Source organism: Podarcis filfolensis (assembly GCF_964270895.1).
Source record: "Podarcis filfolensis genome assembly, chromosome: 1".
Taxonomy (NCBI): Eukaryota; Metazoa; Chordata; class Lepidosauria; order Squamata; family Lacertidae; genus Podarcis; species Podarcis filfolensis.
Window position 1 is genome coordinate 2,375,120 of NC_139604.1, and position 20,897 is coordinate 2,396,016.

Consider the following 20,897-nt stretch of genomic DNA (forward strand, 5'->3'; position numbering starts at 1 on the left):
TTTAAAACATGCCAATAAATACTTGTTGGGAGATGCATTCTGTGAGTGAGTGTGTGTGATAAATACAAAACTAATGAGAAAATCTTGAAAAGGTAACAGATGCAGTAACATCTATTACTCCTTAAAGACTTGAAGAAAATGTATGCTCAATCTCAGAATTGAACATTATCAGATTTGAATCATCTAGGCATTGCATGAGTTTCTGCAAATGTTCAATTTACATGATACTTAAAAAGTATCCCCATGTAATTTGTAGATTTGGTCATTAATTCCAGGATAAGTAAGATATCTGAATAGATCCCCTTTCCCCTAAAAACCCTGGACTTGTGGCTACCTCCCATTGTTCAAACTGCCAATATAATGACTTGTTTATGTGCAGGAGGTGTCAGAAAGCCTGCATTTTATTAGGCTGGGATATATCAGGTCAATGGACTCACAGTTCTGTGGCTAAATCAGCACTGACACAGAGCCAAATAGAACAAATAGGGAGGTTATAAGGACATATGTAATGCAGAGGTAGGATTCCTGCACCCAGCTCTCTCCAGACCATAGTATTGCTCTTCTGACAGATCTTACATAAAACAAAGGTTTTCTGATATTGCTAAGCCAGGAAGACCAATGTCAAATATACTGTTTTTTCTTCAGCAAATAATTTTGCTTATTGAAAACAGATCAGTACAGAAAGCGATGCCTCTTTACTCTCATCTCTAACATTAATCAGCAGGAATGACACTTCCCCACCTGCCTCATATAGCCCAGTTTGACAGAGGAGTTCCTGGCAACATATGCCCCATTCCGGGATCTCACACCCTGTCCTTCTGAAACCCTTCAAGGATGCTGATGGACACATTTCTATGGGAAACAAAAAGCATGCTAGAGCTGCCCGCCCCCCAAAGACCTATTTTGTGATTGGACTGTATAAGCTTCTTGCTCTCTGAGTTCTTCCAACAACTGTGAAAGTGCACATCATGCGGTGCAATGCACTGGTGGGGCTGATTCGGTGCGGACACAACTTTACTTTCAATAGTCATCTTTGTGAACAGCTTTTTGACAGCTGCCTTCAGGCATGGAAGCTTTTCAGTGGAATCAGTTGGGGGAGTGGGGGAAATAGTCGTTCAGAATGTGACCTGCACGACTGAGAGCAAGAAGGAATAGTCTTTCCTGAGCTCTGCCTGTACCATGATTGCAAATTACAAGGACAAAGGGAGATTATAAAACCATTCGGTTGAAAAAGACAGGGACTGGAATCCAAAGAGGCAACTGAGTGTGTTTCAGGTGTGCACCCATTGTTTTGTTTTTTTCTGAGCGGTGTTTTTTTAGAATATTCCCAACCTGCTTTAGGTCATAAAGCAGACTGGCAACCAGGGTAGAGTGGAAACAGAAGGAACTGGTTGCTTTTTCCTTGTGAAAAGCCTTTTGCCTGATTGCCAAGCTGCTTGTTGGGTTAAGAATAGTTCAAAGAGCAATTTGGGTGTGGGTGTGTAGATCTATTGTAAAAGTAGATCAGTAAAAAATGAAAATTTGTTTACACCATCACAATATGAAAATAGTAACCTCTTAATTAATTTAAACTCTCATTTAAAACATGCTTAAGGGAGCAATCATAAGTCAAAGTGAGCTGTCAGTCAATAAAAGAGCACCTGGATAATTCAGGGCTTTGACATAGTAATTTTTCATCCTGGAATAAAAGATTAAGTAAAAATTAAGAGGCCAACTATACAAATGTGGTCAGAACTCACCATTTTGCCCTAAGATTTCCTGCCAGGAAATCCTTACATCACATCAATATTTCTTCTTGCATTTTAGACGAGTTTATTAATGAAACTTTTAGTAGCTTCTGCATAACAACTGCAGAATGCTCTACCCTTGAAACATAGATTGAACCAGCCAAACATGTTTCCTGCAGGAAATCTTAAATCACACAGTTCCTTTCTGCTATAGCTGCAGACCTGGAAAGGTAAGCAAAGCAACACGACCAAGCCCTCCTACCAGAGAGGCATAGATGATGAGCACATATACTGACAAGAGTCACCCTTTTGGTTTTACTGTAGTCAGATGGCTCATAAACATGTCTAGAAACACATTTCTAAGATCCATAACTACTTCCACTTGCAACCACCATATGGGACATTTTGAGTTTGAATCAATGCTGCCGTGGACCCACATAAAGCAAACTAGGACAGTTGCCCATCCTTCTCATCTTGCACTGAGAGAGGATTCATTCTTCAGATACTTTTAAAAACTGAATGAGTTGACTACCTTGTGTTTATTCTAATAGGCTGAAGAAAAATATATAAAAACAAAAAACTATAAATAGTCTGCTCAAGATTTAAGAAACAACCTTAAAACCTTATCTAATTCAATTGCATGCACCACTTTTAACTACTCTCTTTGTTTAACAACAAGATGTGCAAACATCTCAACCCAAAGGTTGGGAAAACAACTAAGGATGTAAAAAAAAAAAAGTGAGGTAGCCACTGTTGTTGTTTTTTAAAGCAAAACAGTATCTCTAAGCAAAAAACCCACAAACCTATTAAAAATAAAAGTTCAGAATCTAGCTCACCTAAGTACAGTCAACGGAGGGCTCATTTACACAACCTCAAGATTTGTAATCTCTTAATTTAGTTTAATTTCTCATATGCTAATGATCAGGGAATTAACTAGAAACTGAAGTGAGTTGCTAGTCAATAAATTATCCTCCAGATAAATTAGGGTTCTTGACTTAGTTCTATTTTAGCTTGAAATGAATGGTCATTTAAACAATATGAGGGCAGTATCTCTCATTTGCAAATGTGAGCAGAATTTACAACTGGCTGTGAACTCCCAAGTACACAGCAACTAGATGGGAGACGTTTGTGTGTGTGAGAGACACTAGAGAGGGAGAGAGAAGAGGTAATTAAGATTGCTTCACACACAATTGTTTTCCTGTATGTTGTCAGAATTCCATTTATCCTTACATATACTGTCATTCACGAAAGAAGTATCTATTTTATTATGGCTAGATAGATGGAAACCACATACCATGGGTTTCATATGTTTACTTGTGGCAAAATAGACATTTGTGAATTTTTTACAAAACATGGAAGTGCCCCCCAACCCAAAATTTGTGTAGAAAAAATACCATGTGTGAAGCAGTTCTAATATTCTCTGGAAATCTTTGCATATGTAAACTAGAAATGTTGACTGAAACATGAATCAACCGCCACTGCAGTAAGATCAGGTTGGAGGGGTGGGGCTGCTTCCCAGACATCCTGTCCCTGACGCTGCTGGGACATACCAGGAGTGGGAGGGGGGGAGGCAATGGTGGAGCCAATCGGGTTCTCCTGCTGGTGTGTTTGCACCACACTGAGCTTGCTGCCACGACGGCAACAGCAGTGGCAGAAGGTCAGATAAGCAGTGCCACCCCAGCAACTGCCACACAGCATTCAGAATGACAGAAGCACCCCCAATCCATGATGCTCTGCTAACTTTAAGTCTAATTTTAGATGGCTGTTGAGCAATTAACACTGCAGAGAATAAAATGAAAAATAGAAACATTTCATCATTAAAATGCATTTCTGATTAGTATGCCCAAGACTGTTAAGCAGCAGAATCTGTTACATAAAACTTGACATTTGCACCTCTAAAACTGCATTTCTAATCACACTTACTAGGAAGGAAACTCCTGCTGAACTCAGTGGAGCTTACTTCTGAGTAAACATGCATAGATCTCCACTAGTTTTGAAAATATCTTTCATTGTACACAGGGCCCAACTAATTAAGTGCCTGGATGAAGCTGGGAAATTAATATTTATGACACAAGAACATCTCAGTAATTCTCTTGCCCTTTGTTTTAAAAGTGCATGTCAGGATGAGTAAAATAATATTGTAGGACTTCCAAGTGTCCTGCAGGATGTCTCGTCATAAATATAAAATCAAGCTTCTATTTTATTGTTTCAGTATTAAACCTAAGCATTTCATTTATATTCAAGAAAAGCAACACAGAACCCCAAGGAAAGTAGTTCACTGTAGGAAGTAATGTCTGAGTGAATAATGGTATTTGCTTGTGCTCCTAAATCTAAAGAATTTGGGTTGGCTTTATACTAAACCTCCCCACACCCATGATGGACAATTTTGCAAAATAATATTCCACTCCCAATTCTCAACCCCCAAAATGTATCTACATATTTGAAAGGGCTTTCCTCTGAAATGTGTTTACCTGAAATTGTTTACCAAAAGCTGACAATTTGCTAAGATGTTAGAGCACCTAGTAGAGTTCAGCAGTACCCAAGGTATTACAAAACGTACAGAGAAAAAAACCTGACAGAAATGGACTGCCTTTCGATTTCCACTGAAACAGTTAACACCAGTTTTCAGAGCAAAAGCAACAATAACAACAGAACTACTCTAGTCCCTTGCCTTCCTTATTTCCTTCCTTTCTTCCTTATCACTGGTACCAAGTGAGACTGGGTCCAGTAAGGATAACAACAAAAATAAAGTTTTGTTTTTTTAAAAAAGCAACAAAAATAACAACAACAACAAAAGGTGTGTCAACGTCTGAGGAAAAGTGGAATTGTAAGTGCAGTATTTCTTCATGTGCAGTGTCTGCGGGTCCCCGCCCCCCACCTCAGAGTCCCCTTTGGAAGAGAAGGCCTAGTGGAACGTGTGCTCTCCTCGAACAATGTGTGAGGAGAACTCATAGCGGTCCTGGCTCCGGTAGCCACAAATGTTGCATTCTAATGGGTCCCGATAGCCATGACACCCCATGTGGATGGTGTACATGACATGGTCTAGGAAAAGAACTCGGCAGTGCTCACACTTAAAGGCCCTTATCTGCTCTCCTTCTCCGTTGAAAACTTTGTAGATATCCTTTAAAGAGCCCTTAGATGCTTTCGTGACATCCAAAGCCTTGGAGTCCTCCTTCATGTAAGCTGGGCTTTGCTTCCTTTTGGGATTTAAGGCAGGGTTTTCCTGGTAGGACTGGTGGTCTTCGTGGCTGCTCTCTGAGTCAGAGGAATCCAGGCAACTATTGCTGGGAGAAGCCTCTCTTTCCTGGGGCTGACTCTTTGGTCTGATGAGGGAGATGGGGCCATCCATGTTGTTTTCATTGCTGTCGGTAGTTTCTCTGCTCATTGGTCTTTCTATCCTGTTAGGGTTGTAGACCTGAGCATAAGCTGAACTTATGACGGGGGCTACATCAGCAATTGTGCTTGGCGTGTGCTGCATCAGGGGGTGAAGTGCCTCTGCCCCAAGGTAAGAAATGGCGTTGTTGATCGCTTGGTCCATCATGTGAGTCTGCATCAGCTCAGTATCTCTCTCATAGGGCAAGTTCGTGTCAAAATGTATATCAGGGTAACCGTATCTTATGAGCTTCTCACCTACATGAGAAGAACAACAATAGAGAAACAATAAGGAAACAATCTGTTATTAAACATGAAAATACAGAGATGTTTTGTGCATCCATTTTGTAAGGCAGGACTCTGAACTAAATTAAATTTATTACATTATTAAATTTATTAAATTAAATTTATTACACTAAATTAGCAAGAGTGGAATCAAAGTGAAAAAGGAATGGGGAAAATCATCCTATGGATTTTCAGTTTGACTTAACACTCTAGCCTGATGGTTTTCAATCTTTTTGAGTCCACAGTTCCCACAGTTCCCTAACTACATTCTTTCTGTGGCACTGCAGTGCAGTGGAGCGATGGGACTGTGTGTTTAGGCCCATTTCCAAGGTCGCTCTTGGCCTCTCTTGTGATAAGAGTGAATTTCTGTAGCAGGGAGCCTTAGGCATCCATGAAGGCTTCGCCCTTGACTAAGAACCCTGATATTTTAGGGGTTCTCAGCTTCTTAGGAAGTATCAATGGACACGAAAGGATTCCTGCTGCATAAGTCCATTCTCATTACAGGAGGAGCTGGGAGATTTACATGGCCTTGGGAATGGTGCTGAATGCATGACCTGGCTGACCCCGTGTTGCTTCTTCCCCTTGCTAATGTCTGAATACAGTTTCTGTGGTTTAGAGCTTGTAACTTCAGTCCATAACCGATACAAAGGTTCCACAAAGTGGTTAATGCACTTCAGTATACTTTGCTCAAAATGTGGATAGGATCAATGTGAGCTAATTCTCACTTCACATTTATATTTCCATGCCTCTTGCCAAATCTGAAGGAAACATACAAACATAAAATACACCATGTATATCTTTAAAATACTCCTAAATAGTGAATGGGAATGCTGGTCCTCTAGCAATGGCAGTTTTGCTCCCCCCCCCCCCCGCCTTTAGCTGGGATGGGGACACACGGATGGCAATGCAACTACCCCAAGGCAGGGGACATCCAGCAGGAAACATCTGACCAACCTGGGGCAAGGTTTGAAGGTCTGCAAGGGCTAGCACTAGAAATGCCAGTGTGAAGATGCAGATGTTTTCTTTTAATGTTCAGGCAAGAATACACACCAAGAATGGCTACCTCTTTATTATAATAAATGAAGACCAAGCGACAAACCCTTGCCCTCACTTCCAATATATGAAACTAATATGGATTATAGAAGAAAATGATCACTTTTCTTTCCCTCAAAAATGCCCCTGAACCTATTTGTCTGCAATTTGGCAGGCTTAACATACTCTGGAGAGGTTCCTGTGCCTGAAACTTTTATTCACTTTGGCCAAAAGAGGGAACAGTTATTATAGTCATTTTCCGATTCATCATTACAGTGAAGGGGGAATCCTTTCTGCACATCAGCTTGGAACCTGATACAGACTGAAGCAGGGAGAGCAAAGAGCAACTCAGAAATATATTGGATTAAAAAAAAAAAGACCTCACAAATACAGATACAAGCTGAATCTTGGGTGCCATACACACCAAATAATGTTTTGTGTCTTCATTCCAGTAGAGACTGCGGAAGGATTGCACAATGCTCTCAAGTGCCACAGGGACATCATCTTGTCCCCCTCCCCCTTTAAATTATGATTCATGATAATGACCTGGGATTATCAACTTTTGAAACAAGCCCTGGCATCTCAGATCGTAACATGGGTAAGATTCTGTGTGCCAAAGTGGTCAGGGTACCAATATGATTCAGAAGCAGTCATTAATAAATTGATGGCTGCCAATCACACACCTCATAAAAACCACAAAATTATTCAAGAAAATAAGTTTTTTAAAAAACTATGTTATATGCATAAAAGGTAAACTATTTTTTAGTTCATAAATCCAAGCAAGCTCATCAGTCTGAAGAGCATTATTCACTGCAGGTTTTCAAAACCTAATATGTTGCCTAGTTGAGGAATTTTCACTATGATTAAAATGATGTACTTTTCTATCCTTTACTGCCATAATAACTGCTCCATTAGCTAAAGTAACTAGCTACTGAGATCCAATTAACCACATCATATTATGCCATCTGGAAAACACTGTCCTTCTTCCCATCCCCTTGCTTCCAAGGTGAAGTTGCACCCATAAATTCACACTGGTGCCCTTCAACAAATGTAATGTTCACAAGTGTTTTTAGTCAGAAACATGCTGCCATAGAGGAGCTGCTAAAATGCTACCACAGAAGGATTTTTTTTATAGCTATCACTGTATAGTTGTAATTCTCTAACGGAATGACCCTTGTACAATGGAAAAAGGTAAAAATATTGTATTAGTATGTTGCTAAAACTGACTGTTTTTAATACAGCATCAGAAGAAATTTACATGCACACTGTTCCTTGTCTTGTGAAGGTTTTAGGGTTAAACTTGTATTATGAAGGTGGGGGAACAGACATTAGTTTCACGCAGTTTCACTCTGTGACATGAATACTGATTACCAGGTCTTGTTTAGTCTGTTTCAACTTTTTCCTACATTGGAAGCATGACACTTTCCTTCCTTTCTTCTGAAATTTCAACCGTAACACTGAGATTGCTCAGCTCAGAATACCACCGGCAGGTTTCACCAGAGAGTGAAAGGTCAGTCTACTGACTAGAAGGGCCTGCGCTTCTAGCTGTCTCTGTGCCAGAGTGTGACACCTTTCTCTGAAATTCCAGATCTATTGTATCATCTGCTAGTTGGTGCCCATTGTGCTGGGGTTGGGGGTGGCTGGCTAACCAATCTGAAATCAAATTTCACCTAAGCTCTATGCACCTAGTAGATAAAAGCAAGAAAGGTAACTGTCTCTCAGCTTCATTCCCCTACTTGTTAAAAAGAAATAATGCACCTTTTTTAATGGGTTCTGAACATTAATGTGTTGTTAAGGACTGGTCATGTTGTGCCGATGCCTGATGATCTTTTTCCAAAGCAACTACTCTATTCCGAACTTTAAAATGGAAAGCGTAATGCTGGTGGTCAACAAAAGAGGTTTAAAGACTGTCTCAAGGCAAATCTTTAAAAAATGTAGTATAAACACTGACAACAGGGAAACACTGGTCTGCAAGTGCTCCAGTTGGAGAACAGCCTTTACCAAAGGTGTCATGGGCTTTGAAGACACTTGAACTCAGGACGCAAGTGAGAAACGTCCTAAGAGGAAGGCACGCTGGGCAAATCCACACCATGATTAACTCCCGTCCGGAAACCAATGTCCCCACTGTAGAAGGACGTGTGGATCCAGAATTGGCCTCCACAGTCACTTACAGACTCATTGTTAAAACCGTGTTTATGGAAGGCAATCTTACTCAGCTACGAGTGATCGCGAAGAAGAAGAAGAAGAAGAAGAAGAAGAAGAAGAAGAAGAAGAAGAAGAAGAAGAAGAAGAAGAGGAAGAGAGTATAAATGATTCCTGAAAGACACCTGGCCCTTCTCATAATTATCATGATGCCATTTCGGAATTTGCAAACTTTTTTTAAAAAAAGAACTGGGCACATTGTTTTACACATGATTATCTATTATGAACAAAATTGTCTACTCCACTGAACATGAAACCAACTTTGACTTGGGTCATTTCCTCTCCATGTACACCAAGTGTTACTGGCTGACATACAACTCTTGGCGCCTCAATTCCTCATCCATAAAACAGCCATAATTATGATTTAAATTTCACAAGGATAAGGTAAAAATTGTTACTCATACTGAACCTCACACGGAGCTCTTATGCTACCTTGATGGCATGGGAACTTCAGTAGTGCTGATCTGTTGTTTGCCATCAAAACAACATGCAAAGTACAGGGTCACTTTAATCCTTTGGAAAATGGGCTAGTGCTGATGTGAGGAGCAGGAGGAAGAGGAATCCCAATATGGATTCTGCTCTCGTGGTTCTGGGTTTCTCGCATTATGGAACGGCGTTGCTATGGCTCACATGCCAGGACAGCATAAGCACCCAATGACAGGGTAGGCAAAATGTCTACATAAATGCAAGACTAGAGTTTGAACCACCACGTGACTCAGTCAACAGAACAAATCTTTAAAGACAAGTAAGAGAGAGGGATACAAGTGAAGTTCACCTCACAGCCTTTTCTAGTTGGAAATTCTCCTCTCACTGCTCACAAGGCCATCTATTACTAATTGTCCTGTGGGAAGGACTCCCGTCTCCTCTGAACGCACACAGCTAGAGAACTGGGGCTGTGAACATCTTGTGGGGGAATTCTTTTATACCTCTATTTATGCAGAGCATGCAATGAGGCTTCATGCAAAAACTGTTAAGTGTGTGATTTTCCCAACATTTACTTGAAGTGCAACTAATATATTCCCCCCAGGAGCTTAAGAGACTCAGGGCACAGGCACAACAACAATTTTTATAAAAATCATATATGCTAACTTGCATATATAGATGTAAGTTCAGCTCTCTGAGCAAAGTAAGATGGTGGGTGACTAGGCCTGTAAAGCAAAGTAGCTTCTTCTTAAAAAGTAAAACAAAACAAAATGGGGGGGGGGGGAGGGACCAGTGGGCTACCCCCTAGCAATGCCCCTGCACTCCTAGTCTTTCCCCACTATCTATCCCGCTCAGTCCATCCAGCTGGGTTTCTTACCTATTCCCCAACATCTTATATGCTTTCATATGACCATATACAAAGGCCAGCCATGTCAGTCATCCAGAGGAGTAGCTGGTGTGGTGTTGCCTCCCACAGGGGGAAGGTCAGCTGCCCTGCCCCCAAACCACTGTGGTAAGCAGCAATGACTTGGATGTCCGGAGGCCAGTGGCAGCTCTGGCCCACTGTGCCGGCCACTCCTGGCCATCGATTGTGTCCCTGGAAACTCAAAGATTCTCCTGCACCTTTCTAGGTCTTTTGAATAACAGAAACAAAATGTGTGCGCGTGCACAATTGATTGAGCAGCCTATCCGATATCGCTGATAGCTCTGGAAATATATGAGAAAATGTCATTCTACACGAAGAAGAGGCCAGTTGTAGTTCAGACAGAACTAAAGAAACAGCACTCTTTTAACAGTGTGCATCAGAACAGTGTTGTACCACATAACACTGTTAGGGAAACACTACTAGAAATGGAATATGGGTTTTTAAAATTTTGCATATCACAGAGTAAGCAAATGTTCTCTATGGAGCTCTTAAGCAATCTGGTATATATATATATGAATGAATCTTCGGCTTTCAGCAGTTCCTGGGTTCTATACTGCAGGTCAAATTGCATGGCTCTGGCCCCATAGCCTATGCACTTCTCTAATCCTCAGCTCCCCCTCCCCCAGGTATGTCTCATTCTGATTGTGCCATCCCTACATTAGAACATTTAAGAGCTTAGGATATAACAATGAACTACCCCCTTTTTTTGCTACAAACAACAACATGCTCATCTGACGCTTACCCACAAACTTCTGTGGGGTGGAGCTTTTACGCTTTCCCATGTTGCTTGTCAGCTTCTCTATAACAGCAGGTCTTTCAAAAGGCACCAGAGTAACATTGTTGTCCATCCCAGGATCTTGTTCCTTACCATCTTCCATAGTAGATACTACATAAAACCAAAAAGCCAAATCAGATAGAGCTACCTACACTTCCAGGAGAAATTAAGTAAATAAAAGTGGTCAACATTTTTGAGGTTTGCAAACTATAATTAGTCAATGCGTGCCCATAGAAGCACTAGAAAGTCTGGGGAGTCGTTTAATGATGCTCTTGGCCTTTGGCTCTAATAACCTTCTGGGCAAGGGCTCTTTGCAACTGAAGGTGGCTGTGGAGCATGAAGAAACAACTCCACTATTGGGGAAAGGAGATCTGGGATTGGTGAGCTAGGTTAAAAGCTACGGACATGTGAATTGCTTCTACAAGCCACTACATTATGAGGAGTCAACATGGTGTGCACTCCAAACGTTCCTGAACTCCAGCATGTGGTGGTCAAGGATTGTGGGTGCTGAAGTCCAGCAACATCAGACTGACACCATGTTTATGCACTACATAAATAACATGCCACATGTTTTCCAGAATCCCCCCAATTTATTAATTCTGCTTATGAATCAAAGAAATGATGCTTAAGGTTAATCACACACAATGGGAAACTGCCATTTTAAAATACTTTTGTATTTATTATCTGAAATGAAGCCAATAAAAAATATTTCTGTTTGTTTGCAATTGCTTATTTATAAAATGGTTCCACGTTCACCAGCACGCAGCACAGCTCCAAAATTCTATGGTTCCTCTACCCAGTAGTGAGTGGAGCTGACAACCCTAGACTGCCTGAGCATTGAAGGGCCTGGAAAGGTGAAAAATATGAAGCCTAGATGGAGTAATCTAAACAAAGGCATAGTGGGAGAGGGACTGGATACAGTAGGTGGGGGTAGACCAAGGAAGAAAGAGTGAGTGAGTGAAGGTATGTAACCTTTTCCTCAGACAGAAAAGAAAGAAGAAGAAAAACACCCCAGGTTTATAGCCCTGCTCTCACAACATATCCAGGGTGAGTGAATGGATGCAGGAGTGAGAGAGACACGATCACATTGGCTGGATCCATCTCTCCCGATCTATGCGCATTCTGTAAATTGCATGCATGGAGTAGACATATGTTCAACTGTACACTGACTCCCTCTTCATGATGGAAACCTAGACAAGCAAGTTCCCAGTTGCCAGGAGAGATCCCTTGTGTACAGCTGTATATACGAAGCAGCTGTATATACGAATATATTCATCGATCCTCCTTCTGCACATGCTCTCTCAGGCTGGATATGCTGACCGTAAGGCCATCAGAATTACATACTCATATTTCCTGAAAAAATGATTATGTCAAGAACTTTGAGAAGTATATTTCTTTGCAAAGCAAAACAGCCTATCCTGCATTACAGAGATGAAAATAGGGGCATTTGTGCATTTCTACCAGCCTTTCTGACACCAAGGGTCACTCCTTGAACCAGGACCCTTGAAGAAAACTCCTCTTTGCCTGCTGCATACATGATTCCTTTATCCTGACATAGTGAGCCCCGTCTTCTGAAACAAGGGGCTGTTAGCAAACTGGCTATCAAGACAACATGGCAGCAGCCCTTCAAGAATCCCACAAAATGGCAGGGGGAGGGGGCACACCACGGAACTACTGAGATAAGCACACCATTTACATTTAGGTTAAAGGGGCACCCTTTTTAGACAGTTAATATGTTAGGTATAATGCACAAGAGTGAAGAACAATACCACAGTGGCCAGCCTCACCTCTGAGTCATGTGCAGACACTAGAAAGCTGACAGTCAGAACAAAACCTGTATGTCTCACGATTTGTCCTGGCATAGGGTCTGTTTTGACAGTTTCCTGAATTGTGTGTAGGTTGGAAGTGGGTCTTACCACCACCACAATTCTGCCCTCCTGGCTTAGTGAATTCAGACTGAACATAGGACATAGGGCTACACTAAATGCAGATTATTGCAACACTTTCGTACTGACTATTCTATAAGATCCAGACAAGATAGTTCAAAGTATGAAACTAGCAAAAATGACTAGAGGAACAAAGCTAAAGACTACAATTGAAAATGCAGAATTCATTCGTCTTTCCCCATGTATTTGGCTAATAATTCTTCCAAATGAAGTCACCACCACCAGAACAACAAAACAGTCCCCTTTACAATGACAATACTACCTTGGAGAAAAAGTTTTATCCAGAAGTTTTATCCATTTACTGGCTCCCTAAAATCATCTGAACTATTTTCAATTTCATATTGCTCTGTTACTTCCAACAGTATATAAGATATCCCTGCACAATACGTAACCCATCAAGCTGAGCATGTCCCCAGCCACATTTTGTGGCTTGCCAGATGTTTGCAAGTTTCTGCAGCTCTAGGCCTGCAACAAGCACAGGTGGCTTAGGAAGCCCCTGAAGAGCTGCCAAACAGGGCTGGGCTGCATTCAGCTTAGTGGGACACACATTTTGAAAATCCACGAGTTTAGCCATGCAACTTGCAGCTCCCCAAAATCAGTCCTCTTTAGATGCCCTGCCTCTGATCAGATACTCATAGCAAATACTTTATAAAAAAATAGTTACGATATTTATCTATACAGCTGAAGGGTGGAGCAATGGTACTGAATTTTTTTCTCCCTTAGGCAGAAAAGCAGCTCAATTGTTTAAGCCATTTCAGTCCTCCTAAATTCCAGAGGCTATGGAAGTAAAATAGGAACACTTAGGCTAGAATGACTTGGGAACTTTTTTTTTGGTAAGTGTTTATGAAGTTGGTATAAAGCTATGCTGCTATACGCCCACCCCCCACCCATTGCTTTTGTTCTGTTTGCACTTCTCACAACAACTTGGCACAGAAGAAAAACAGGTTTCCAGGAAAACACTCTGATAAATCACTCTAATTTATATGTCATCCAGGAGCTTTCTTATTTAGTGAAGATTGCGTCTGAGAGAAGCCCCCAACCTTTTCTCTGCCTTCCTTCCTTTTCTGTTCACCTCTAGATAGGCAGAGCTAGTCTTCTCGAGGTGAAAGCAGGCCTTTAGCCTAACCAGAAACCTCCCACTCCTGCAGAAGACTCTATACTTCCTCCTTTGCTGCTCATCTCAGGACTGGAGCTTCTCTCCTCCAAATACACCTATGTGACGTTGCCTCTCCCTCTCATCCTTCAAATGTCTCATCAAAACCCCTATTTCATACTGAGACTGCTAAAACTAAGTATGCATATCCAACCATTAAAAATGTCCATTTTGCCTCCCTTCCCAACACCCTATTCCCTCTTTCATTCCCGTTTTCAGTACCACCTGGAAAAAGATAACAACACACTTTGCCACATCTGGGGTTTTCAAAAATGAAATACTAGGCTGCGTGTACATGTGCAGTTTTCATTGGGATCAGAGCTGGGGAGGGAAGAATTAACCTCCCCTCCCTGCATGCTGCAGTTTTGCTAAAACCCGTCATTTCCACCCGACTACCCATGGTATTTAATTTTTAATGCCCCAGATGTAGTTGCTAATCAGGTTATCCAAGTACAGTAACATCTTGTTTGGACTATTTTCTCTTCTGAGGACCTTTGTAAATTTTCATCATGTGGAGCTGGAGAAAGGAGCAGCAAGAGAGAGGGAGAGTTCTGCCATGAAGGCTCAGTTGTAGCACAACAAGCTCTCTGCATCGGGGACACTTCTTCTTGAACTGGGTCTGATGTTGGCTTGGGACTGGCTGTGGAGAAGGATTTGCAGGGAATACTACTTTTGATTAGTTCCTATTATTCATTGCCTACTAATGGCTTTTCATGAACCCCCAACTCCCACAATTAAAAGGGGAAACTGACAAAAGAGCAGGAATTCAGAAGAGAGCTATAAACATGACTTCATTTGAGCCTGGCCTAGCTATGAAACCCAGAAACTATTAATACCACTGAACACCTGTAACTGGTCCAACCCATGTCTGATATTAGAGGGCGGGGAGATTTGATCTTCCACATTAAACTTTAGAAGTACCTTTTGCTTATGAATACAGGTAAATCACATCTTACGCTGATTTCATTGACGTGATCACAGCTTTATACTGGAAATTTAAAATAAAAAATAAAAGGGGCAGGAGAACCCACAAACGAGTGTGTTCTTTCTCTTTCTCTTCCTGGTAAAAGATTCCTGGGGGTGGGAGGGAAATCTCTGGCTCATGGAAACTGTCCAACTGACAATCCATTCCATTTATCTATTTGTGGGTTGGCTGCCAAGGAACGCCAAATGTTAGAACCTCATTTATTTTGTAAACTTTCTTTTTTTTAATTGCACAGTATGCTCTTGCTGAGACACACAAAGATCGCTCATTTGCCACAGGAGTCCAACTGCCAGTAGAGAAATAAATGGAAGGTTGGAAAGCTCAAATAACAACAATAAAAACCAGAACTCATATTTACTTCTTTCAATATGACTGAGATATGCAGATGATTAAAGTCTGCATCCTTGTTTCCCTCTGATGGTGTGGGGTTTAAGTCAAAACCAACTCAAAGTTTCTAAGCAATTGTTATGAATTTGTGCAGCCTGTGCCTATGCATTCTTAAAAATAAGGCCCACTATGTTCAACAGGTCTTATTCCCAATGAAGTAAGAGTGCAGAGGTTTTCAGCATTAGGTTTTTAATTTAAATCAACATTTTTTACAATGCTCATTTTTACAATGGACATGCAATCGAGCAAGGCGTAATGCACATATGTTTGAGGATGCTAGTACATAGCACAACAAGATAATAAAACACAACCAAAGAAAACCACAATGATAGTGACTGAGTCTCTGAGCAGTCCTGTTCATAATGTGGGACACAGAGGTTCACTGCTACTCTATTTCTTCCCCTGCCCAGGTGTAACCGCAGTCATAGAATATTGAAACAAGACTTTAAATTCAGGATTTAAGTTAGGCATGCCAGCCAATAATTTCTGGGGCCAGAGTGCATTGACTGATGTACCAACACAATGGCCCAAAGCACAAGTATGTCTCTTGAGCACATTTCCCCAGGCAAATGCATTAAAGGGTGTGTGTGTGACATGAGGGCTTCTTCAAATAAGAACTAATCCTTTTGAATGCTACAAAAACCTAAAATTAACCCCTGAAAATAATGAATAAACTGCTCTGAGGCTGGAGAGGTTTCATGGGCACTATCCAATAGCAGCACACAAAAGCTGGACCAGAAACATAGATAAATATACTTCCAGATTTTCCTGCTTTGGGGGCTTTCCAGGGGAATCATAGACTGAATCATTACAAGCCTCCATAAATAAAGCAGTTTGACTAGAAACCATAGCAGGAGAGGAAACATGACTGTGTACTGCAGGAAATTACCGTTATTATATGACCTCTGAGTCTCTGAAAAGCTATCATCCAGGTACAACCAGGTACAACACATCAAAGACTAGAGAGAAGGTCTTTCAGGGCAGATGTGTGATTTCCGGGAGTGCTAAGAGTCTCAGCAACTCTTTTTAGACAAAAATAAAACAAACGAAGAACAAAATCAGACATTCCACAAATATTCAAAGGGCCCCCAGAATCCAGTGCAGCAGTGATGGTGGGTTGTGAATTCTGGCTCCAGAAATCTCTATGGGCAGCACAACAAGCTTATTAATCAAAACTGAAATAGCACTAAAGCCTAGTTGGTTTCATTTAACTGTGATTGCCACAGTTCCTGACAGACTTATGGTTCCTGTTCTCTTCATAGTTCTAGAGAAAAAGTTGTTGTGAAGGGGTGACTTTTTCCCATTCTTGTGTTGCCTGATTCAAAGTTGCCCACAGTACAGCGCAGCTTAAATCCTATTCATTGAAGTGGAATTGATGGACTGGCTACTGTTGCCCCAAAGCATTGGCTACTGTGGCTCAATTCACACGTAGCATTAAAGCATGGTTTGGCAATTGGGAGCATTTGTAATGGGCACCTGCGCTTCCCAGTCTCTTCCCTCTTGCATGTCTCCTTCACTTGGGTTTGTTGGGGTCTTTCTTTTTGCTGACTAGTTTGCCATGATGCCCATATTGAAAGAATATTAGAACCTTGCCTCCAAGCCACAACTTGAAACCCTGATTTGAAATGTGTTTTCAACCATGGTTTGCAAGAAAGGTGCTAATCACAGTTTGCGGTTTTGGACATCACAGCAAACCATACTTAGCAGAAGACAGTCAGCAGGTCAAGGAGGAAAGGAACTTGCACAGAAGCAGGGAAGAGAGAGCATGTGATCCCTTGTGTGCATTCCCTATTGCAAAGCCACAGTTTGTATTATGTCTGAATGGAGTTAGTGGGTACAGTAGATTTTCTGTTCATGGCTCATTGATTTGAGTCTTTCGAAATGTCCTGCAGAGCCAGAGGGCTCAAAGGAGTTCAGATACACAGGAATTCCAAAAGAAAGATGCCCAAACCGTCAGAGTGATCAGCTCTAATGGATTATTAGCACAGGGTACAAACTTACAGCAAAGGTCCAACACCTCACTCCTCACCCCTGCTCATAGCATCCCATGGGACAGACTTCCATCAGCAGCCCAGGCCAGTTCATCACTATCCAGATGACTTGTGTGCAATATTTCACGGGTGCTTTTACAGTAGCTGCCTATAAATTGTCAGCCTCCTATTATGCTTTATGTTCTGAATTGGCACAGCGGGCAGTGCCCACAGTATTAAAAGTTTTGGTGGGGCAACATTTACTAAGATGACACTGATGTAATGGATGGAAATTTGTTCTCAGTATCCAAAAAGCAATATTAACTGTTGTGCAGTTTAACATCTGAAGACACATGAATAACTTGTTACATGCCTCAAAATGTCCCATTCTTTTAATCAATCTGCAGTTGTCCTGATCTGGCCTCATGTGCACTGTCATGTACAGAGTTTCTGTCTGCATTGGCTGCCCAGACATTTCACTTAAATTACATGGAGCAGCTCCATGTGCTTCCTCAGAGATCATGTGTGCCAATGGCTCGTAGCTTGACCAGGATAAATTCATTTATATCCTCCCCTTTGACCTTGCTGGGGTATCTCCCCCCCCCCCACATTGCAGCTAGCTTTCCTTTTCATAGCTACTTACTGCACTAAATCAACAATAAACATAATTCACATCAAGTCTTTGTTACACTATTTTTTTAAGGCTTGAGTTTATATTTAATGTTTGGATCATCGTGGGTCTATTTAAGTACATGTTCCCAATTCTTTCACTTTTGTGGATTGCTAGCAATAGCACAAAAAGGGGGGAAAGGGAGATGAGTGCTGTCAAAAGTACTCAGGACTGAGGCTTCCACTCACCATGGTGACTCATGACTTGCCCAGCAGCCTCTATACTGACATTCTGAAGGTAGTTGTGACAGCGTTCCTTGTGCTCCTCCAGAGAGCTGCGTTGCTTGTAACTCCGTCCGCAGTAGTTACACTTGTGAGGTTTACCCACTGTGGAAAGAAGAGAGGCTTCAGGTTAAATCAGTGTTGCCAGGGCACCTTGCAGTGACAAAAATAGAATAGGAAAACGCCTACAAAAGTTATTCCACCCTCTAACCTTTGCACATTTCCCTTTTCTCTACCTCACTTCATCACTACCCTACCAGTCATTCACCCACACCATGAATATATAGCAACGAAATGTTACAGAAATGCGTAGTACCCACAAAGGCCAACACAGTGTGGTTTAAATACATTTACCTGTAGCCACAAATAATTTTTCCTTTGCATCGAAATAACAATGAGGGAAAGATTACAAGACATGTCACAGGGGCTTGGGAAGACTCTTATGACTATACTCTTTTTAAAAGCAGGGCTATGGGATAATATCAGAACATCCTTATGTTTCTAAGGGTTTTGCAAAACAAAATGGAGACAGGGACGAGATGCAAGAGGTGTTGATGAAGTGCAACACCAGACGTTGCATTGCATCTGTACAACTATCAGTTATTACATTGGTGTGGCAGCTTTGAGGGGTGTCTACGTCCTTATGAAAGGGAAGGGAAGCATGTCATGATCTCTATGCCAGTGGCGGAGAGTCTCCAGGCTATGAGACTAATTAGGCCTCTGAATTTGGTCCAGGAGACCATTTTGGGCAAGCCACACTCCCCTGCCAGTAACCTGAAGTCATATGAAATCAGATATGGAGATCTGTTATCTCCCATCTAAAGCAAGGGTGGAGGACTGTGGGCTGGATGTGCCCCTCAGCCTTCTCCCCTGATCACACCTCCCATTTAACCCTGCTTCATATCCTGAGTGTTTCTGCCTGGCTGGAATGTGTCCCTGAACTCTGATAATGGGAGGACAGAGAGGGGTGCATGAAATGTGAGTTTACAGTCATTGCTTTGCCCTCTGGACCTGCACATCACTGGCACCTGCCTCTCAGAAGGTAAGCGTCTGCACCCTTGCACTCAGGAAGCTATTTATGTTACAAGCTTTTGCAGTTCTTGCTAATGTTTCTTGGTAAGGAAGAAGCCTTCTTTCTCATTCATTCTTAATTTTGGAGGGAGCAGGGCATTGGGTGTATGCAGCAGAAATAATATTTCCATTTATGCTAGATAATCACCCTGAAACAGGAAAGCACAAAATGGAATTCACCAAGAACAAATTGGCTTATAAACTGAAGTAAGGAAAACAATGCTTTGTACTGCTTAAACTCTGAAAGATAAAGAATCTTAGAAAGTACATTCAAGTCCAAGAAGTGGCAAGAGAGGAAGCCTAGATGGAACTACCTTCCTACTTCTTTTGACATTATGTTTCAAAGACAAAGTACAAATAAGCTTCCTCTCTCCCTTTTTCCAAGTCCCGTGGGAGGGGAGAGGCATCCCTCCCCCTTTGCATGAAACTCCAGGTGGGGGGGGGAGGGTGCACAAATCGCTCCCACTCCTATGGAATGTGCAACAAGGGCCTAAAATGCCTTTTAGTCTGGAATGTATTACTTCTGACAAAGCAATATTTACCAATATATAGAGAAAGGAGTGATTTTTGTAATATGACGTACAGTCTAATCAGTGTAACTTTTAAATTTGATTTATGGACACTGAGGGGGAACCCAGAAGTTCATGCAAATACCTTCAGTTAATGACTGAATTCGTTTCTACTGGTCTGGAAAAAGCTCACTGCCAGGTGTAAAGTTTATTCAGAACTAACAAAAGGCTAGAGTGAAATGCCCTCCAAATTACTAGACCATTGGAACTAGACAAATGTTTAACATCTTAATTGTGTACATATACCATCCCCATTCTCAAACTGAGGGCAATTGCTTGAGCATAACTAATAATAATAACAATAACAATAATAATTTTATTATTTATATGCTGCCCATCTGACTAGGTTGCCCCAGCCACTATGGGTGATTTCCAGCAAAATATAAACACATAATAAAGCATCAGACATTAAAAACTTCACTGTTGTCATTTATGCTGCAATAGCTTGTTCTGTATGGCTTCAGAAACACATGTTACTAACTGAAACATTATTGTTCCCTTAAAAACTTACACAAGTTTGCTAAAATGTTTAATGTTGCAGTGGATGCAGTTGTACTTCAATTGCCTGCAAATCAAAACATAATCTGCAGCGTTTTGTTCTGCCACCAGCTGAGGATTTATCTTTGTCAGCAAGTTTTTAATTCTGCGGCTGTTTTACAATGACATCAATTTCTATCTACTCAGAAGTAAGCCCCATTGAGTTCAACGGTTCTTTCTCCCAGGTAAGTGTTTATAGTACTGTTATTTAGTACTTATTTAACTCTGCTCTTTTGGTTCCTTTTTCTGTTTTAGTTTGATTGTGTGTTTATCTTTTATCTTTGATTTTTAAACATATTTGGATTGCTTTTAATGTTTTATGGACTAGGTCTTGTGAAGGGATCAAAATAGGGAAACTTGTGCATGCATGCACGTGTGTGTGTGTGTGTGTGTGTGTGTGTGTATACGCACGCACACTTTTTTAAAAAAGGGCATCTTCAAATTTTCTCCCAAAGGCAGAACAGGAATAAAGATACAGATTACTAGGGACAGGCACCAGAAATTAGGTACCCTCCCCGGTAAATAGAATGTCTGGGTGTCCGATTTTGATGTCTGTCTTCATCAGACTTTTGTAGAAGTGTCCTTTGCCATTTGAATTACTTTTACTGTTGCATCACAAAACAACAGACACTTAACAATGCCTATAA

The 20,897-nt window shown here is 41.3% G+C and overlaps 1 protein-coding gene across 8 annotated transcripts in view; it reads right to left on the reverse strand.

Annotated features, from left to right (window-relative positions):
• Positions 1–623: 623 nt before the first annotated feature.
• Positions 624–20,897, reverse strand: part of IKZF2 (IKAROS family zinc finger 2) — a 99,348-nt gene continuing 79,074 nt past the window's right edge. For 5 of the 8 annotated variants that reach the window (XM_083630610.1, XM_083630604.1, XM_083630605.1 and 2 more), the window contains 3 exons: positions 18,041–18,178; positions 10,709–10,852; positions 624–5,357 (listed from right to left, as the gene is read on the reverse strand). In XM_083630610.1, coding sequence (XP_083486736.1) covers positions 4,633–5,357; positions 10,709–10,852; positions 18,041–18,178 — 1,007 coding nt within the window. In that variant the 3' untranslated portion in view covers positions 624–4,632. The remainder of the gene's footprint in view (positions 5,358–10,708; positions 10,853–18,040; positions 18,179–20,897) is intronic. The other 3 variants (XM_083630608.1, XM_083630609.1, XM_083630607.1) reach the window with 1 other exon arrangement.